The sequence below is a fragment of the Alosa pseudoharengus genome, unplaced genomic scaffold (assembly GCF_046254945.1).
Source record: "Alosa pseudoharengus isolate Yale_2024_CS ecotype anadromous, Long Island Sound unplaced genomic scaffold, YU_APseudo_1.1 YU_APseudo_1.1_scf_10, whole genome shotgun sequence".
NCBI lineage: Eukaryota > Metazoa > Chordata > Actinopteri > Clupeiformes > Clupeidae > Alosa > Alosa pseudoharengus.
The window spans coordinates 9915691-9937441 of NW_027468565.1; the positions used below are offsets into that span (position 1 = coordinate 9915691).

Consider the following 21751-nt stretch of genomic DNA (forward strand, 5'->3'; position numbering starts at 1 on the left):
AGCGGTTTGTGCTTATTCAGTTATTGGTATTTAATGAAGGTATAACACAAGTTATCGTTTAGCGTTTACAAAATCCCAGCAGCAGTATTATTTCTCACGCTGCACTTTATTAGTGTGTGTGTTTGCGCTGTCTTTGCAAAGTTGTACAGGTGTTTGTGGCAGGGGAACTCTGCTTATATGTCTTTGTGTGTGCGTACAATGTGTCTTTTTTTAAGACAAAAAAACAGCTATTCTTGTTTCGCTACTGTGTACAACATTTTATTCCAAGACTGTGAGATGTTGTTTTAACTGGTTACTGATTTTAGCCAGTAGTTATTGATGCGTAGATATTCAGCAAAGGGTTTGTCTCTCCATGGTGTGTCTGTAGTTGACGTCATGAGATGCAGTGCCTGTACACATTTCAGTTTGTGTCGTGTTAAAACTAGGATGGGCTAAGTTTTGCTATGGCTGCCAGTAGCATCGATTCAGCAATAACTGGTCCTCCGTAAGGATAGTGGCAGTCCTGTGGGTTAGAGAATTGGACAGTTGTATCTAGATACACAACTTCCATTACTGTCTTATTGTTACCTACCAATAGTTTTGTCTGTGATGGAATCTGCTTTGACGAATGTGATCATCATACTCTTTTGTTGCCATTTGAAACTGACGGTTGCACAGACGAAAAATATTTGTTCAGATGGGACCATTGCTATGCATGTGTCTTGATATCAATAAGTCACTTTGTTACCGTGGGAACAGACAGGCATGTCTGTGCAATGTTCTACTCTTGTAGCCTGGCAACCAATTGGAATACTCAAAATACTCATTATGTAGATAACATAATGTACATACTTCTGAATACTGTGTGAACTAAAGTGTAAAAACAGAGTGATTTTACCAGTTGTGAACTGTTTTTCTACCACATGTAACCAAAGTAAAGATTGTATAAAGAGACTTTTGTGTGCAATCATGTTCTTTATTGCTCATATTATTTTGCAAGTACCACAATGTCCATGATCATCATAACTGTTTGGTGAAATTCAACATCTTAAGAGACTGTTTTCAGTCTCAGTAACTCTACATGGCTTACTATAAGGTTTGCTAGCATTTCATCAGCAACAAAGCTGTGGAGGATGCGGTTTGTGTTTCTCCTCTCCACTTCAACAGAGTGCATGGAGAGAGGTGGCTTAGCTTTCTGAACCTCATGTTGCTGGCACATTTTGGATTCATTTTGACAAAGAAGTGACATTTCATTGGAAATGTAACCAGTTACTTATATCTACTACATTGGACAGTTTTCTATTTCCTCTTAGGATGTGTTTAATAAAAACCCAGTTCACAACATATGAAAACAATGCAGCTAAAAACAAGCTAAGTATTATGGTTTAAAACCGTTTAAATAATATTCTTTGATGAAATGTCACTGTCATCAAACAAAGTCTTTGAAAGTATACTGCAACAGCTGAAGTGTACTGTGTCCTATTTTCTGCTCTATTATGTTTTCTCTAGTCAATCTGCCCATCAGTCCTCTCTCAACCACTGGATTTTAGCATTTGTGTCCTCTGGTATCTTCTGTGGAAACTGGGCTTTGCATGACATCTCCCCCTTGTGGCTAGAAAATAAGCATTAGTACACTGTGTGTGGACATAGATACTTTTATCCCCAGTTTACCTTTGTCTCTGCCAAGCTCCTGGATCCAACTTAATCTATTTTCATCCCTTGTGGTCAGCCAGAAGCATCAAAAAGAACTGAGTTTGGTCCTCTGATGATCTAGGTAGTGTTGATATGATTTGTATTGTATGGATGTGTGTTGACTGATTGATGGCTCCCCCTTGTGGCTACTCTTGGGACTTGTCCTGCTCTCCAGAGGTGATGCCCCCACATGCCTTCAGGATGTTGCCCTCACTGGTGGAGCTGCGGGGCTTGTCCATGGGGCCCATGTTGTCCTCCAGCGACTTCCGTGGGTGTGAGCTCCAGCTCTTGGACCTCAGGTGCTGGGGTATCCAGCCCTCGCCGTCCGCCTCCTCTCCCCCGTCGCCTCTCTGCTCTGGCTGTTCGCCAGACTGCCCTCCAGAGGGCACCATCAGCCCGCTCGCCTGGCTCTCCCCGCGTAACTGTGGCGGCTCGTTGACGTCTCCTCTGTGCGGGACGCTGAGGAAGCCAGGTGGCTGGAGCGCTCCGTTTGCCTGCACCTCCGTCTCCATGGCGACAGATCCGGCGAGGCTGTCGAACATGCTCACCACAGACGCCACCACCGGCGCCACCATGCCCGCGGGGTGCACCTTGGAGTCGAGGCGCGCCTTCAGCCGGCTCCTGGTGGGGGAGCTGTTGGCCGCCAGCTCCGCCAGGGAGCCGTAGTCTTTCGCCCAGTGGCCATCGTCCCCTCCGCCCTGTTCTGCCGGGTTGTAGATGATGCAGCTCTTGGCCTTCCGGGCTGCAGTGGGGGACATCGGCTGTGGCAGCGGCGGGGGGTGTTTGAACGACTTGGATTTGCCCAGAGGGTAAGCCACACCAGGCTCCAGTTTGGTCTTCTCCACCGCCACCGCCGACGATTCTGCTCTTGCTACGGTGTGCTCCTCCTCGTTCGGGTCGAAGATGATGCAGCTTTTGGCCATCCGGGTGGCAATGGGGGACATCGGCTGTGGCAGCAGCGAGGGGTGTTTTAACGACTTGGATTTGCCCAGATGGTAAGCCACACCAGGCTCCGCCACAGTCGGCGATTCTGCTCTCGCTACGTTTTGCTCCACCTCGTTCGGGTCGAAGATGATGCAGCTTTTGGCCATCCTGGAGCTGGATGTGGATAGCTGCTGCGGGTCGGGCGGGAACAATTTGAACGAGCTGGATTTCCCTCGCGGGTACAAGGGTGGGGGCACGTCGTCTGGTTTCTTGCCCAGATGGTAAGCTTCACCAGGCTCCGCCACAGTCGCCGATTCTGCTCTCGCTACGTTTTGCTCCACCTCGTTCGGGTCGAAGATGATGCAGCTTTTGGCCATCCTGGAGCTGGACGTGGATAGCTGCTGCGGATCGGGCGGGAACAATTTGAACGAGCTGGATTTCCCCCGAGGGTACAAGGGTGGGGGCACGTCGTCTGGTTTCTCCGTCTCGGCCGCCCCTCCTTTCGCTTTCTCCTCCTCCTCTCCATCTGGCTGGTAGATGATGCAACTCTTCGCCCTCCTTGCGGCGGAGGCAGAGACTCTCGGGGACTCCTGCGAAGGCAACTTCAAGGATTTGGATTTCTCCAGCGAGATGTAGACGGCTTTCTCCGGGGTAGTGGGGCCTGTCTCTGCCGGCCCGGTCTTGACCAGGGCAGACGACGCATCTGTGGGAACCTCCACAGTCTTACTGACATCGTCTGAGCTCTGGTCACAGGGGGAGATGAGGATGTCCACGCAAGAGCTCGGCTGCCTGCTGACCCTCGGCTTCGTCACGTCCAGCGTCAGCCCGTACTCCTTGGTGGTGGTGCCGCCTGAAATGGACCTGAAGCTGGGCCCCCGCCCCAGGCTGCCCTGCCTCTCTGCGCTGAGCTGGTCCATCTTGTTGGGGTCCTTCTCCACCTCCACCGTGCGTCCCTCGAACTCCATGGCGTAGCGGTAAAGGCTGTAACCGTCGTTGCTGTTCACGCTGCCGTGACGGAGCAGGCCTGCCTCGCCGCAGATGGACGAGGCGTTGGAGCGCGTGCGCCTCAGGTCCGATTTGTCAATTCCAGCCAGCTTCTCCAGGGCGTCCATCATGCGCCCATGGATATCCTCCAGCTGGGCCAGGCGCAGGTCCACTGTCTGCAGCGTGGCCTTCATGGTGTTCTCCCGCTCGTTCACCTCCTCCAGTCGCATGGACATGTCCTCCACCCTACACAATGTGATACAGAGGTGGAGCCCACTGCCATGTTACACATCGTGACATGCCCTTCTAATAGTGTAACTATACTATTCAATACAGTGTAGATTGACAACACTAAATAAAATAGCAGTATTGACCATGCATTAAAATAAACTATAGCTATGTTTATGACAAAAGTTCAAAGTGTTCCATATTTTAAACTGTATATTTAACTGTAAAAGATATGTAATTAATTTTTAAGATATCGGAACGTCACATATTACCAACCGTCTTGTATTTCCAACCTCTTACGTGTATGTGTCACTTAATATTAATTTCTATACAAACCAAGACGGCGGATTCCTAAAGAAATGCAAGCACCCACACCATAAGTATATCTAAATTAGCTATGTACCAAAAATTACATTTTACCGTGACTCGAAGAGCTGTAAACAGTCTTGTAAGGCTGCGTGTACAAATCCGCTTGGAGCTCCAGTGGAATTTTTAATTGCAACGAGAATTCTCGGGCTAACCATTGATGTGCCATAAGAAAGGTTGGGAATAGGCACCCACCAGCCCAGCATTAAACTCCGAGCGTGGTACACAAAATCGGATATTTCAGGCAGTAAAAGCCCCGGTAAGAACCAAACTAGATTTTGTTCAAATCTACACACCTATGGCTACTGAAAAATGTAAGGTTCATTTATCAAATGTTATTTTGAAGTATTAAAAAACATGATTGTTTTAGAATTTTCGAACGAAATGGTTGGTAATTAGTAAGTTTACGATACATCTTCAAAGTAAAAGTTATTAAGTATGAAAATGATGTGAAAATGATCACAGAAAAGCTGTGAGTTTGCTCTGATGGGATGGGAAATACCTGCCGGTGAATGATAAGCTCTACCTTTCATGAGTGACCTTAATTCGCTCATCGTTTGAGGACTGCTGTTCGTCATCCTTCTCCCGGAAGTACTCATCCAAGCATTGCTCCTCAAACTCATACAGGCTCTTTAGCTCTTCACCGACCAGGATCAGCTCTGGGAAGACACACACACACACACACACACACACACACACACACACACACACACACACACACACACACACACACACACACACACACGCGCGTTAGAGAAACAAGTATAACCTTGGTGACACACACGGGAGAGAATCGACTGTGACATCAGTTACACTTCCAAAAATAGAACTACTTTTGATTTGTCTCAATAGAACTCCAGACTTCAGCTGACTCCTGAATCAGGGTGACTGGCTGCTATTCTAGACATCAGTTGGTGTATTTCCATGTTTGCATTCAAGCAGTCATAGGGAGCAATCGTGTGATTTAGCTAGAAGAATGGAAGGATAATGAAAATAAATTGATGATGTCTGATGATAATCAGAAACAATTCCAACAAATGACAACCAATTTAATTGACTTAAAAATGATAACCAATGTAGTTCCTTTAACTCATTGAGTGCCATGCGTTGAGTGCCAAAAACGTAATATTACGTTTTTAGCTTTTTTTTTTTATTACGAAACTAGTCGCTCTAACACACCTTATATGTGATTTTGGGAACTCTGTGATGAATGGAAATGAAATATATGACGATCGAAAACTCATGAAAACGCACAATCTGGACATTTTATCATAACTCGGTTGCCGCTTTGGGTCGAATCAGTGACGCATGCACGTCAGCTCAAAACCAGGCCATTTTCGTGGGTCTATCACTAGGTGGCAGTCTCGCCAGGTCACTTCCCGGAAACTTTACAGGCAACACTTCATATTTCATGAAAGACGTTATATCTCCACTTCTAGAAAAAAAACAGTGATTTTGATGAAACTAGCCACTGTTTAGCTTGGGATTTCTCAGGAACAGAGGCGTGTAGAAATACACAGTTTGCACTCCCTGAGAGCTTTTAAGCTTTTAAGTCTCACCTTTCAAACGAGCCATTGTATGTGTTCATAGCTATAACACAGAATATGCTGTGGCTGTACAAAAATCATCAACAATGGTCTAGATTGCTGGCACTCTAGGACAAAGCTTCCGAAAACAGCTTGGCATTCAATGAGTTAAAAGCTTGTTGAATAGGTTTGATACCTACAGCGGACTACCTTTGTAAAACAATAAAAACCTTACATAGTTAATATTAGACATAAGGCTTGCCTAAGGCCTGCCTTACCGTAATTTCCCAACTATTAGCCAAGGTATACACATTGATTTTGCTAAATGTCTTCAGCTATGAGTTTAATACAAGGGGGCAGTTAATATGGTATTAATATGTTTTTTTTTTACTTGCATAAAACACTGTCCTGCGGTTTATACACAATGCGGCTAATACACAGGAAATGACTGTATACTGCACATTAACGCAGCAGAGGTGGTGAATAAGGGAAACGGAGACCCACTGAGGCCCTTGTCCTTCTCGTCTAGCTCCCCCTCCTGCTTCTTGTTGCAGTGGCGGCAGCAGACCCTCTTGAAGAAGATGTAGAGGTGGCTGAGGAAGATGAGGGGAGGCGGCATGATGGGCCGGTCGTGGAAGGTCATGATCAGCTGGTAGCGCTGAAACTTCCACACCTGATTGGAGATGGATTTCACCTCAAAGAACGTGTTACTGTGGTGAGAGGAAATCAATGTCAGGCAACTTTTAACATAAATACAGTACTAATTCCAGAAGAATCATCTGTCCTTAGTCTAGGCGTATGGACATTTCTCCCTGTCAACTGGATAATGTACCTGCATTCACTTGAAAAAGAGGGGAGGTATTCTGCAGGTCGACTTCACAAAAATGTACTTAGTGTTCATGAACATACCTCACATTAAGTTTTACGTTTTTTCTATTGGTGTTTTATTTGAATGAACGTAATGTTACGGTATTTCCACACTCTCAGTCTCGACAAAGAAGATGGTAAATGGTAAATGGACAGCATTTACTGTATATAGCGCTTTTTTCGACTCCTGCAAGCACCCAAAGTGCTTTACATTGTCATGCCTCACATTTACCCATTCACACACACACACCGATAGAGGAGGCTGCCATGCAAGGCGCCAACCTGCTCATCAGGAGCACTGGGGTTAAGTGTCTTGCTCAAGGGCACTTCGACAGGGTCAGGAGGAGTTGGGCTCGAACAACACCAAATGAACAAACTAACGCTGTCTGGGATAACTAATGCCTGCACATCACACTCACTTGAACACAGCAATGAGTAAGTTGACCAGAAGGATGTTGGCCACCAGTAGGTAGCAGGCCATGATGGCGGGGGTCAGCCAGGCTCCGGGGATACAAGGAGGGAGCTTCTTCCCATCCTCATCATAGAGGTTATCTCCACAGGGGGCTTGAGGCAGAGTACAGGATAAACCCAGCATGATTACAACACAACAATGCAACATTGACATATGCAGGAAATTGCATATTGCAATTAAAATTCAAGACATCCAATTTAAATTGATTGCTGAATAGGGTTGCAAAGGGGTGGAAAAATGTCGGTAAATTTCCAGAAACTTTACATGGGAAGTAAAGATGGGGAATTTTGGGAATATTCCAAATTGGATACCTTCATGGAAATAAAGGAAATTATGAGAATTAATGGGAATTTACGGGAATTAACTGGGAGTTTTGGGTAATTCAAACAAACGGCCTCATATACAAACATAAATATAAATATTTTGTTTTTTATAATAAGCAATATGATTTAGTTTGTATTTTCGCTAAGCTTGTCTGCCTATGGTTTACTAGCGTGCTAAGTTAACCGTCAGCACTGTCTATTGATTCCAGTCTGGTTTTTTTACTAGCGGCTAACGTTAACTGGCCGTTAACTGTTAATTAATTGTTACAAAATACTGATTTTTTTCATTGATGGAAACTGGAAACATTTAAAATCAAGCTTGACTGTTGAACAGACTAAATCTTTGAAAAGACTACACAAAAAATAATGATTAAAGAAATATAAAGTCATAACTGTACTCACGGTTTATTTCCATTGCGTAGACTGTGAGGCAAGTTTCCAATGCAGCACAAATATAAAAAAGATAGAGAAATCAGATGGTCTATCAGAAAGTGCATTAGGAGCACAGCATGCTTCTGTCATTGAGAGGGTACACCATAGTTGCGCATTACAGTATCCAATGATGCATAAGATTAGCTTATGCATCATATGGGGCCCCATGGATACTGCATGTATGGTCGAATGCTTTTTCTCTTCCTCCCAATGAGAGACAAGATACATTGGTGGGTTTCATTCTATTTTACTTTGCTGAAAGGTGGATGATCGTCAGCGCATTGAGACAACACACAGGAACTCAAACAGTGTCCACCACAATGTGAAGGACTACAGATGAGGATTACATAAATTGTTACAGTTGACTGTATTTCCCGGTATGTGTCACAGAGCAAATGGAAGCTGAATCTGTTCACTTTCTGATTTCAGATCGTGAAATTATGTCATGCTTTCTTTTAGTTTTGTTGTGTAGTAGATGTGACCTCTTTACCGGAAAATACTGAAAAACAGTAACCATGCTCATATATTGCAGTGTGACAGGTTATCATACTCCCAATGCCATATGCTTCAACTGCAGATAGGACTGTTGCATATTTATGTCAGTGGAGGGCGCTAGAGCACAATAAAGTAGACCGCTACAAGCAGAGCCATTGACATGTGCCAAACGTCTGAAGACATGACTTAATTACAGCCTGTTTAAACCCAAGTCAAACATATAGAGGTAGCTTTTCCATACGTTGCAGTTTAACCTCAGAACTGCAGCCAAGTTTCAACCACAACCCACAGTACCAGAGTCACACTGAGCAAAAAAGCCATGGAGGAACTGGTAGATGAATCAAACTCCCAGTTCTGGCGCTTTGATAGATTTAAACTGGATAAAGCAGTGGTTAAATGTCCATCTCAGTATGCATATGACTGGGAGTATTTTTGCCATGTTTCCCAGTGCTATATAGAGATGCACAGAGCACACACACACACACACACACACAACATACCACTCAAGACAGAGAAATTGATACCAATCATCCACCCTTCGAAATAAAAGGAAACAAGAAAATCTTACTATCAATTTTAGTCTTACGGTCAATCGAGTCCGCAAACACCTCCCCATAGATCATCCAGTAGGGCATGTAGAAGATGTTCCTGGCCAACCGCCAGGTGGGCTCCTCGTCCGGGTGCAGGATGGCCTGACGCGCCACCCCAAAACTCATCAGCACCACCAGCATGATCACCACGAAGTACAGCATGTCAATCATCTGCAAAACACACACACACACACACGCACACATTGGTATGTGCACATATGATATTGCTTAATGGCTACAAAGAGAATTCCTTTAGTACCAGTAGGCCAGGGTGGGGAGGGATAGTAATTTAGCCAAGAGAGACGAGTTTATATCACTTCAGAAATGACTATAATGCCCCATAATCACATAATCACATATTGAGAAAAACATAATAATAGCATAGGCACACTTACCATTTTCCCGATCATCATGACGTAAGGGCCCAGGTATTTGTTGACTCCGAAGATGTCGAGGACCCTGATGTACCAGAAGATGATGTCGACACAGTAGACGACACGGCCATAACCCAAGTAGGGTTCGCTCTGAAGCCGCATCAGCAGGCCGATCAGGAAGGTGGAGATGGCAAACAGGTCTGTGACGTTCCAGTAGTCTTCCAGCCACACGTTAATCTTCTGCTTCAGCTTCCCCGGCTCCGACATCAGGATCTACAGAGCGGAGCACCGCAGGCAGAGGTCAAGCCGCCGTGTAAAGCAGCCGTGGCCTACTGCTTAGGGCTTCGGACTTGTAGCCGTAGGGTTGCCAGTCCGAACCCTGACCAGTAGGAATGGCTGAAGTGCCCTTAAGCAAGGCACCTAACCCCTTACTGCTCCCCGAGCGCCACTGTTGTTGCAGGCAGCTCACTGCGTCGGGATTAGTGTGTGCTTCACCTCACTGTGTGTACACTGTGTGCTGAGTGTGTTTCACTAATTCACCGATTGGGATAAATGCAGAGACCAAATTTCCCTCACGGGATCAAAAGAGTATATATACTTATACTTAAGCAGAGGTGTGGAGTGGACAGTAATGGGCTTCGGCTGTCCAGAATTATATTTCCAATAGATTTAACCTAATTCTGTTTCATAGTTTTACAGAGCCCAGTTTGAACTTGGTTCTTCATCTCCTAGAGAACTAAGGCAACAGGGACCTTGAGAGAGAGAGTGTGTGTGTGTGTGTGTGTGTGTGTGTGTGTGTGTGTGTGTGTGAGTGTGTGTGTCAGCTCGACTCTCTCTAACCTGTCTGACTTTCTCCAGTCCCAGAGTGATGATGTAAGAGATGACGATCCACTCCTGTAAACACGGCCATCGCTCCATCTTCACCAGGATGATGTAGTTGTACAGCATCAAGTAGGCAAGGTAGGCTATCTGCACACACACACACACACACACACACACACACACACACACACACACACACACAGATAAATGTTTCAGATGCATTCCAGCATGTTGTCTGTATTCATAGCCTGGTATTTTGTATTTTGTTTTTACATGACATTGAAATAACATTCAAATGATGTTTTTGTTTTTTATTTTTGATTCATTTTGCCTTGAGATGACCTTAAGACAGAGTACACTCACAGTGTTGAACCAGAACTTGGTGAAAGGGGCATTGTAGAACTCATAGATCTTCTTCCCGATGGGGATCCTTCTCACATGTTTGCTGCCATCTTCTTCGTCTTTCTTGGACACCGTGTCAGCATCCTGTCAGACAAAACACACACACACACACACACACACACACATTGTCCAAAATGAGTGTTCTTTGAGGTTGGGATAGTGTTAGACTAGAGCAGTGGTTCTCAACCTTTTTTCAGTGATGTACCCCCTGTGAAATATTTTTTCAGCCAAGTACCCCTAACCAGCGCAAAGCATTTTTAGTTGAGAAAAAAAGACTTAAAACAGAGCACTGTGCCATCAGTGTCTAATTTATTAAACGTTGGAACTGATAAACACATACAAAATTCAAACATTTGAAAAAAAAACTATTTTGAACATTTTAAATTTTAATAATCCATGACTAAATTTATTGCAAATGATTCAAACTAATGTAATTTAGTTGTTATTTTATGAACTTATATTTTCCTGAAATATTTATTAAATAATTGTTTTTAAAGTATTTTTGCATGGATTCTACTTTTTTAATATATGTATATTTTAAAATCTCACGTACCCCCTGGAGTGCCTTCACGTACCCCCATTTGAGAACCACTGGACTAGAGGTCCATTTGTTTGGTAATGTTACATTTGCAGTTTAAGAGATGAGGCCAACAGAAGATTATCCTGAAACTAAACAGATTAGCGGCCATGCAGACCACTAATATTTGGGAGAGCGGTGAGGACGGGTGGATGTTCCGTTGTGTGCCACACTGCTCTGCTGGGCTCAGCCAGGCAGCGTGTCAACATCTCTTTCTCTGCAGACTCACAACAACAACAACAACTAAAAATCTAGAACTTTTAATGTGTTTCTTCCGCCAGCTGTTCACAGCTATGCGTCTATGATTCACAATAAGCCCGAAATAACAGATAAAAGATGATTTATCTCTCTTGATGCATAGGCACCATCTGAATGAATGGCACCATAGGTTTCAAATAAAGAAACAAATGACACTGGCTCTTTGCTGACAGGCCAGAGGATGATGATTTGGCTATGACCTATGAAGATGCTGATGGCATTAATGGACTTTTTTGGAACTGAAATCCATACGGAAATGTTTAATGTGCATGCTTCTATGTCATCTGTCTGTACAAAGTGGCCCTTTGCACGGTTTGTTATGATCTATGAGAAGTTTACCATTCCTGTGTGTGTGTGTGCGTGTGTGTGTGTGTGTGTGTGTGTGTGTGTGTGTGTGTGTGTGTGTGTGTGTGTGTGTGTTACCTTGCCGGATTTGTTCTCGTCCTCCTTGTCCTTGTCCTGTGCCCCAGAGACATGGTGGGAGACGTCATCTCCGATCCGGAAGTCCAGCAGCAGAATGGATGGGGGGAAGATGATCCCGAAGATCACCTGGACACATTTCACACCACAGGAAAACATCATGTGATCTATTCTACATTATGTGCCATAATTGTAGTTATTTCATCCACATTCATGACTTTAGTTCAGAAATGTTTGAACTTGTACTACATTGTGTGCCGAGACACTTATTCTTCCTAATAAATGTTCTGCAGTAAAACCAAGTGATTTGTGTAAAATGATTTGAGTTGTACTAGCCAGGCATTATGACCCTCCCTCCAACAATTCATGCTATATGATGCTGAAATAAAAATGTGAATGTTGTGTTATTCTCTACCCAATAGATTGTTATAAATCCAAACAGCAGTTACTCATCTTTATATTCAAAATTCTGCAGAGGTTGGATGCCAATCAAAAATACATTTCATTCTGCTACATTACTCCCTTGTTTGTATTTGAAAAGTGCATTTGTATGGCTAAGATGACAATTACAATTTAACTGTGCAGATAGTATGTCTTGGAAAGAAATCTGTGCATGAGAGTACAAAGGTACAGCCCGCACATCCAAAAACGATGAGTACTGGGTGCTGGACAGAAAAGCACATGCATGTAAAAGAACGTTGAGTCCGCACACTAGAATCTGCTCCTTAGCGTTTTTTAATGATGTATCACCTCGTGCGGTTTCGTGCCCTAGCGCTTCATCAGACATCATGTCATTCTTTTACGTGGAAAGAAATCTGGCCACCTCCCCAAATGTTTCCTGTAATGGCCAATACATTCATTACAACAATTCCAAGTGATTTGTGGGAAATTATTTGAATTATCAGTGATAATATTTGCCCTTGCCACTGTAAACATTATTATGACCGCCGCACAGCGAAGCGGCGGTCATATATGTTTAATCAGATTTTTTTTCTTTTTTTTTCGCATGGGCAAATTTCCGTCAAGGATTCCTGGGACACTGAAAGACCGGGGTACACGAAACTTGGTCTCTCTCTCTTGGTCGCTCTGCGGTACATCTAGTTCTTTAAACTTCTGCTATACTGCGTTCTTCAGCACTGCACCTTGATGCCCGGGTTCTTGCCCATCCGGAGTGTGCCCATCCACATGTCGGTGAGGAGCATCTGGCTGCAGGTGTGCGCGATGAAGTCGCGGTGCTTGGCGGCCACGGCCAGCTTCAGGCAGGTGGAGTTGCTCCAGTTCCTCAGCTCGTAGGTGAGTAGCTTCATGGCTATCTGCTCGTCGTGTTTGTAGGACTGGTCCAGCAGCTCGTACGCCAGCTGCCCAAACTCCCTGAGACACAGAGGGAGAAGACGTGGCACAGGGGTTAGGCCTTTGCACTTTAACTTAATATACTTACGGAAAAGTCTAGGTAGCCAGGGACAGCTATTTGAGAGGCTGCATGAGAGATTATAATATTCCTTCTGTAAAGACTGTTTGGGTTAAAATTGTGTTGGGTTGACTACTTAAGTTGTTATAGAGAAAACATGTTCTTTATTCAGATTAAGTGTTGTGAATTTTTGTGCAGTCCACTGGTAGTGTTTAGTGAACTAATGCCATCGGTGTGTAAAGTATTTTGAGTGCTTGGAGGAGTAGAAAAGCACTATATAAATGCAGTCCATTCACCATTAGTAAAGTAACATTACGCCTATTGTTCACTTGTAGTGCACCTAAAACTTTACTACTTTTACACCTTAAAAATACTTTACGTATAATATAATGAACTAAATGGTGTACTATAAGTATATAACTAGTATCTTCACTAGTTTACAGTATAGTTCTCACTACTTCAGAGTTCACTATTATAAACTGAAAGTGGGCCAATATACTGTAGTCTGAAGAAGTATTAACATAGTGCATTTACAAGTATACCACAAGCACATTTATACTGATAAACTTACTACACCTAGTAAATTTAGGAATTACACTTCAACTGCACTTAAGTTTACTTAATAAAATTAACTTTGGGTATACCTTTTTTTGGTAAGGGTACATTAATGTTGATTACATACTCACCTTTCTCATAAAGAGAGTAATTTGCTAAAATGGAATGTTCCATTTAACGTACCTTTTTGATCAAAGACAGCAATAACTTCTCACTTATTGCATTTGGGCTACACAGCATGGAGAAAATAGCTAGACCCTACATCTCACAAGCGCTACATTGGGTAATCTGTCTGCCTTGTCTATGTTTCTTTAAAATGACAAAGGGGAATGTCAAGTGGATAGAACATGCCTTATATGAGGGACAATTTTATACTTTTTAGAGGAATATTTCGTATAGAGTAGGCTATGCAGAGTATGATGTGCAACAAACAATGAGGGGAGAAATGAGGATTAGCAGCTCCTAAACAAAGAAACCCACACTAAGTTACATCTACATTCTTACAAACTAATCGCATTGACTGTATTTTCCCCGTCACACTCACTTGGAGTTGTTATCAAGGTTCTGAGAGATGTCGTCCACCAGTTCACTCGCGGAGCACTCGTGGGCCATGCCTTTATACAGCTTACAGGCCACTAGCGCCTTGGCCATGGCCTCCTCCCCCCTCTGCCACAGGAACAGCGCCATCTTCTGGCGCTTCATCAGCACTGCCCACACCATCAGCTCGTGGAATGGGAACGGAAAGCGGCTGACCTCTGGGTCGTCCACATCGATCTCCAACTCATCCTCTTTCTTCTTCTTGGCCTTTTTCTTACCTTTACCTCTTGGTTCGTCATCCTAGTCGGGCGAGGGAGGTATTAATCAGGTATTGCTCTTACAATTCTATCAGTTAATTAAGATGCATTTTACAGATGAGAACTAATAGCTGCAATACACATTGCCATACAACATGACAGGCTATTAGAGGGAGATGGTAGATATCTTATATGCCCAAAACTATTATTATACTTTTATAGTTCATAGTTCATTATGCTGAACTAAACATTAAATTAGTAGGCTATTAACTCCAAGGTACCAAATTAACTCCAGGTACCAAATGCTGTTGTTCATTAGCCTACAGTTACAACAACATTAAACACATAAACAACAACACTGAATAAGTAAAATGTAATTACCTCCATTCCCAGGAGTTTGAGGGCCTTTGGCTATGGAAAAACAGTAAGAAGCACCTGTTAACAGCAGTCATATTTTTAAAGGTAGAGACAAACTGGTATAAAATTTGACAGCAGTTGGGTGAGGGAGGATGGGCCTCCTACCCGTTTGAGCCCATAAAGGAGGTTGTAGAGGGCACGGAAGCCCTTTCGGGTGTATTTGCAACGATATGCCCCGCCCATCAGATACTCCACCACTAATCCAATGTCAATCAAAGTGATGTTGTAATCTGGGGGGAGGTTCCCCTAAAGTAACAAGGAAATCATCATCAGGTAAATGACCAGCAGTGAAGATGGCAAGCAGTCTATTAATGCTAGTGTTGGAAAACACAGACAATCCAAGTCTAACGAAAACTGTCCAATTGACTAAATCTATTTCACTAAGAGGGTTGTACAAATAGGCTAAGCAAACTAACAAGAACAGATGAACTGACTAAACCCCTCTCACTGAGAAGGCTGTACAAACAGCAATAAAGTACTTGGCTTGTTGATAATCATTGTGAGTGTTCAGACAGTTTTCAGCTGCCAACTAATGACTACTCTCCACAGTTATCAGTGTGGGCATTAGATTGACCCCCCACTCTCACCTTTTTAACATCTCTTACAATCACATGCAATGTGTTCGGAGGTCCCAGTCTCTGTTGACAAAAAAAAGAGTACAATCTAATGAGTTACAGTAATACAGTATCTTGGACACAACATAACACAATGGAGTCAATAAATTGACTCCAGAAAGACACATTAATGACAGGTTTTTAAAGGCCAGCATTTTTGATGCTGGGGACCAGAAAAGGTGAATCTGTCTCAATGTAGGAGTCAAGTGTCTGATCCTATGGGAAGAGGTGAGTCTCTCTAGAGACATGAGTCTCTCTGATCTTACTGGAGGAGGTGAAACTCTCTGAGGAACTGAATCCCTCTGATCTTACTGGAGGAGATGAATCCCTCTGAGGAGATGAATCCCTCTGAGGAGATGAATCTCTCTGAGGAGCTGAGCCTCTGATCTTACTGGAGGAGGTGAATCTCTCTGAGAAGCTGAGTCTCTCTGATATTAGTGGAGGAGAAGGTGAAGTGAACGTACTGTGTTGTAGAGCTCCTCTAGCCTCGGAATGGTGAGGAAGTGGTGGATGTTTACTCCGTTCTCAATCAGGAGCTTCACAAAGTCCACCCTGTCCAGTACCAGAGCGTCCATCATGGCCTGCTCCAGTGAGTTCACCTGGGGGGACAGTCATAGCACTTTGAGCAACACACAGATGTACACCCAATGCGACACACACACACACACACACACACACACACACACACACACACACACACTCCCTCTCTCTCCACCAGTCCCCCTTTACCCAGTTGAGCAGTTCCAGTTTCCTGGGGTCAGTCTCCTCAGGGGGCTCAGGCTTCTTGGTCTTCCCTCCTTTGCCCCTCTTGCCTCGGCCCTTGGTCTTGACCTGGGGGCTCTTGGGCTTCTCCTGGGGAGCGGTGTTCACACATGCTAGCGCACTGGCAGGCTAGGGACACACGCAGAGATATGACTCACACATTGCCCTGCCATATCATGATAATAAGGTATACTGTAGTATTATGCAAGCAATAACTTAATGACTTAATTTAGAAAATGACACATATTAACTTTAGTACCGGTAATCACATCAGTACTAAGAACTTCAGTAATGTCACTAGTAGTAATAGCATAACACCTCCTATTGTTTGAAGTGAAAGAGCGCTCTAACATTCCACTAATACTGTATTATTCCTAGTAACATGTTATATTTCCAAAGGTGTGATATCACTATAACTTTTTGGCAAAGGTGTGATATCCCGATAGCTACTTGGTCAGGTGTGATATATCTATAGCTATAGCTTCACAAGCTTCACACTATACTATACACATACTATACTTCATACTATACACATACTATACTTCACACACTATAGCTTCACACTTCTTTTTGGTAAGTAACAGTAATGCTGCTCACTGGGAGATTATGTCCATAGACGAAAATCTGATTGCGTGCAATATCCACCCTGTTCCAGGCAAGCGCCAGACTCAACTGGTCTGGGGCAGAGGCATTGGTGCCTGGGTACAAAACAGGAGAAATGGATAAACAGATAAACAGAACCCCAGCCCCCACAAGTTTATACACATACACCCACCTTTCTCTCTCTCTCTCTCTCTCTCTCTCTCTCTCTCTCTCTCTCTCTATCTCTCTCTTTCTCTCTCTCTTTCAAGCACACACACACACACACACACACACACACACACCACATCAGTCCATAGACACCATAGTTATATTAATCATAAAGGATATGGTGTACAGATATGACATGTCTCTTGTATAGTTTTTTTTATTTAAAAATACCTGAATATGCTGTTATGTTCATGAACTCAAGACCCCAGACATTTTAACATGATCACCATATTCTGTTTAATCTCATCTGACCAATATTTTCCCTTACCTTCCCAGACAGATTGATAACCTTAGCGGCTAACCACATACAATACCAGGATACTAATGTGACCGGAGTGTGTGGCCTACCTTTGAGCAGAGCTGTGAGAATGGCCATCTCAATGTCCTGCTGGCCCTCCGAACCCAAGCGAAACACTGTGATCTGCACACCACCCAGGGCAGAAGGTCACAAGGGCAATTAGGACGGTTCTAAGGGCCCACCACTGACAACGGGCCCCCAGAGAGCCCCCCCGATAATAATATTATTGGGGGCCCCAGAATTATTGTCTGTCATAGGGCCCAAATTTTTAGCAGCACCCCTGGCTGTAGCACTGGGCTACTGTCTAGTCAGCTTTCAAGGTGATGTGTTATGATGATATATTTTTGCCATTTACGGCATAGGACTCTGAAGCATCCCATGGTTATTCCTGTGCTATTCATTATTACATTAATTGAATTAAATGGATATAATGTATGATATATCCATATATGATATATCATTTTAATATATAGATGTAAAATGAATAATTGAGTGAATGAATAAGTAACCAATTTATGACCTGAATAAAGTATATATATTGCTCTGAGAGCCAGCTCACTAGTCTAGATCAAAGAAAGGATGTATATGTTATGCATGTTGTATTCTATAATCTACATACATGGTGTTTTTGTAAGCTTCATTTCATGGGGCAGACCTCACCTTAAATGGTTGCATTTAAGTTAGTCCTATGAATGATCTCATTGGCATCTGACAACGTATAGGCCAGATAACATGTGTCCTCTCAGCTAGGCTAATGATACATTCACTGTCTTTGAGGAATGTACCATCTGCTTAAAAAAGAGACAGTATGCATTTTTTTTTTATCCAGCACCCTGTCTTTCGTGCCAAACACAGACACCTGATTCACCCTTTAAACTCCAATCACAGCGCATGCTTTGTATTTTTGTGACTGCATGGTGTCTCAAATGAAATTACCCTGCTGGCCAAGTCACATGTGCTGTGATGCTAAAATGTGATTAGCTAGGCATGTATGAGATATTGTACTAGATGGGCCAAAGTCTTGGACTTGGGATGCAGCCCTAATGAGGGACACATGATGGGGTGAGTTAGGGCAGTGGTTTTCAAAGTGGGGGCCGCGACAGGGTGCCAGGGGGGCCTCAGCAAGTTGGAGGGAAAAATAAAAGTAACAAATAAATACATTTGAAAATTTTTAAATATACCTATTACTATGAGGGTTGTTATACAATTCCATTATAATAATGTGACGCATATCTGAACATTATATTTTCCATGATAATGACTGGTAATAATAGTCGTGATAGCTCTCATATAGCAGAAAGCCCCAAATACAATTTTTACGCACTGTATGCTCCATCGCGTATGCTCCAAGTGTTTGTGGCTAAAATAATTATTAGGATTAGCTTAATGTATTTTTACATTTGCCGTAGTATTGTCGATGGGTTTAATAAGGGGGTCCTTGGCCAGAACCTATTGGTATTTGGGGGGCCTTGTCGTGGAAAAGTTTGGGAACCCCTGAGTTAGGGTTTCATGTACGTCAAGAGAGATGGTCTGGGGGGAGGAGGGGGGGGGGGTGGTTAAGATACAAGTCAAGTCACGACCATAAGACCATAAATGTCCTTCCCTGCACGGGGCCATAATAAGATTTAAATGGAGTCCAAGATGGGCCGGCAGTGCTCTGAATAGGTGCTTTTACTCCATTGATTATTTCTGCGTCACAAAAAAATATGTCTGAGTCTTTATCCCTGTGGAATGCAGAGCAGTACTGTGAGAGCATTGAGCTGCAGCTGGCCAAAAGAGCACATGACTGTTACTAAGGCACGCAACCATTTCAAGACCTTGTCCCAAGTCTTAGGCTGCCCACAAACCACCAGTGTGGAGCTATGGGAGACCTACTTTCTCCTCTCTCAGTGAGAGAAGAGAGCTGTCTAAATCCTATGTACTGGCTGTCTATACACAGACCAAACATTCTGCATGATTACATAGGCATGCATCATATCTCAGCTTATGTTAAAAGGTTGCATTGCCAGGGTATTATGTGTCTTAATGCGCCATCGAGGCACTGCTTGGTTGAAATGATATCCTATACAGGCAGAAAGAGAGCAGGGGAGGCATTAGAGGCAGACATGGAGAGAAGAGAAGAAGCGAAGAATTGAGAGAGAGGGATGGTGAGGCTGAGAGGGGGTAGGAGAGAGAGAGTGGGAGTGATGGAGGAGAGGGGAGACAGAGAGAAAGGCAGAGAGGGGGAGACGGAGAAAGAGAGAGAAAGAGATAGAAGGAGGAGTGGGACAGAGACAGAGAGAGGGAGAAAGGACAGAGACAGAGAGAGGGAAAAAAAGAGACAGAGATATGGGCTGACAGAGAAAGAGAGCGAGAGAGGGGAGAGAAATATAGAGAAAGACAGAGAGAGGGAGATGGACTGCAAGGATTAAGGCCTTCCTCCCCTGTGCCATTTGTTCAGCGTGCTGATGGGTACACAGTGTTTGGGTACAGACCCTCCGCTGCTCCCACCACCACCACCACTGCTGCTGCTGCTGCTGTCTCTGTCTCCAGTGCAGGAACAGGTGGCAGCCGCTTGATCTCCCCAGCTGTGCGGAGCAGCGGGAGAGATAATCTCTTCTCTCACTCAGTCTGAGCCTCAGCTGTGCTATTACTTAACACTTATCACATCACAGCCCATCGCATCGCCGCTCTTCCAGATCACCCACCACCCCCTCCAACGGCCAGGGGGCAGAGAAGATGGGCAGTGTGTCCAGGAATGTGAAGACAGCCATGTGGTAAGAGTGTTTTTTTTATCCCTTTAAGTGGTGTGTGTGTGTGTGTGTGTGTGTGTGTGATAGACAAGGGTCACTCATGAGATAAGGCAGAGAGATGAGCTTAAGTGAAGCTGAGCTGATAGATGGAGAAGATGAGGAGTGAACGGAATGCACACACACACACACACACACACACCCACACCCACACACAGACACACCCACACACACACACACACACACACACACACACACACACACACACACCCACACACAGACACACACGCACGCACACACACACACACACACACACACACATTTAAGGCTTGAGAGGTTTGGAAATTATGAAGAGAGGAACACCATGGAAACTGACTTTATTCACACATGAATGAAGGCCACGAATGAAGGAGGAAACTGGACAAGCATGGAATTTCAGGAGGAGATGTTTATTATGGATCTCAGGTGAATTTACATGGCATGATTGTACACACATTAAACTCCATATGAAGGCAATGAAATGTCTGTTGTCTATTGTGTAGTAATGTTCTACTGTTACCATGATCAGTCATGTGTAAAATAATAAATCAATAAATATTAGTAATATGTATTTCACATGTAATTTATATGCAATTTATGTTGTTTGTAGTATGTATTACAGTGTGAGTCAGCGAGCAAAGTCTTAAGTCTAATGTCACGCACATTGCCCAAACAATATTCTCATATATTTTAAATATAAAAAATATGTGCTGGGTATAATATAAAAATAAGCTTGTGATATGTGAGACTGCCCGTCATTCAAATTAGGGCCATGTGAGTTCAGTGTGAGAGTAGCGTGTGTTACTCACCAGCTCCCTCTTCTTCATGCACTCCATCACCATGAGGAGGATCTGCTGGGACTGGCTCTTGGTGTAGTTGAAGGTCTTCTGGATGGTGACCAGCAGCTGGTCTCTGGCATCTTCAGTGATCAGCCTGGGAAGGCAGAACACAACAGAGTGAGACAGAGAAGAACACAGACACACACACTCCAAAATATACACAAAATCTGTGAGTATGCATGTGTGTATGTGTGTGTGAGTGAGAGGGAGAGAAGGACAAAGAGAGAGAGAGAGAGAGAGAGTATTGTGTGTGCATGTAGATGAGTAAAAACAAGAACATCTCCTCACCCTCCCTCCTCAGTGTACTTGTGTGCATAGGAGACGATGTCGGAGGCTCGTCCACTGCCATCACACACCACTACAGGCACGGGTGGATCCTCTCGCAGACTCTCCAGCGCGATGGAGATAACGTTTGGACCACCCTCCACGATCAGACACACTAGAGGTACCCCCTGGCCCAGCCCTGCCCATCAGGGGAACACACACACACACACACACACACACACACACACACACACACACACACACATCAGACACACGCACAGTCAGGTTATACTCTAAAATATGTTTTACTGAATGCTAACACAGGGGGAGATATCAGAGATCACACAGAGGACAGCAGCAACACATGTAATAACAGATGATGTCTTATACAGGCATGCACATCTACTCAGTTGTTACTGAAAGCAACTGGCAGTGTAGATTAGATATACATCTCACTAGTGTATATGTGTCTCCTAAGAATTAAGCCTACA

The 21751-nt window shown here is 43.9% G+C and overlaps 2 protein-coding genes across 2 annotated transcripts in view; one reads left to right on the forward strand and one right to left on the reverse strand.

The window, feature by feature from the left end:
* The window catches only part of LOC143100090 (ras-related protein Rab-8B), a 15339-nt gene extending 14406 nt beyond the window's left edge, over nt 1–933 (forward strand). Inside the window, exon 8 of the mRNA XM_076263032.1 lies at nt 1–933. This exon is cut by the window's left edge and continues 1822 nt beyond it. The gene's annotated coding sequence lies outside the window, so the exon portion shown is untranslated.
* An 884-nt stretch (nt 934–1817) lies between these two features.
* Nucleotides 1818–21751, reverse strand: part of LOC143109929 (transient receptor potential cation channel subfamily M member 1-like) — a 50024-nt gene continuing 30090 nt past the window's right edge. The window contains exons 10-30 of the mRNA XM_076272730.1: nt 21285–21459; nt 20967–21090; nt 17440–17512; nt 16879–16979; nt 16249–16410; nt 15984–16118; nt 15493–15543; nt 15011–15151; nt 14870–14899; nt 14239–14531; nt 12874–13102; nt 11735–11860; nt 10438–10560; nt 10093–10221; nt 9274–9525; nt 8875–9049; nt 7764–7784; nt 6986–7130; nt 6204–6409; nt 4700–4832; nt 1818–3825 (exon numbers count right to left, since the gene is read on the reverse strand). Coding sequence (XP_076128845.1) covers nt 1818–3825; nt 4700–4832; nt 6204–6409; nt 6986–7130; nt 7764–7784; nt 8875–9049; nt 9274–9525; nt 10093–10221; nt 10438–10560; nt 11735–11860; nt 12874–13102; nt 14239–14531; nt 14870–14899; nt 15011–15151; nt 15493–15543; nt 15984–16118; nt 16249–16410; nt 16879–16979; nt 17440–17512; nt 20967–21090; nt 21285–21459 — 4832 coding nt within the window. The remainder of the gene's footprint in view (nt 3826–4699; nt 4833–6203; nt 6410–6985; nt 7131–7763; nt 7785–8874; nt 9050–9273; nt 9526–10092; nt 10222–10437; nt 10561–11734; nt 11861–12873; nt 13103–14238; nt 14532–14869; nt 14900–15010; nt 15152–15492; nt 15544–15983; nt 16119–16248; nt 16411–16878; nt 16980–17439; nt 17513–20966; nt 21091–21284; nt 21460–21751) is intronic.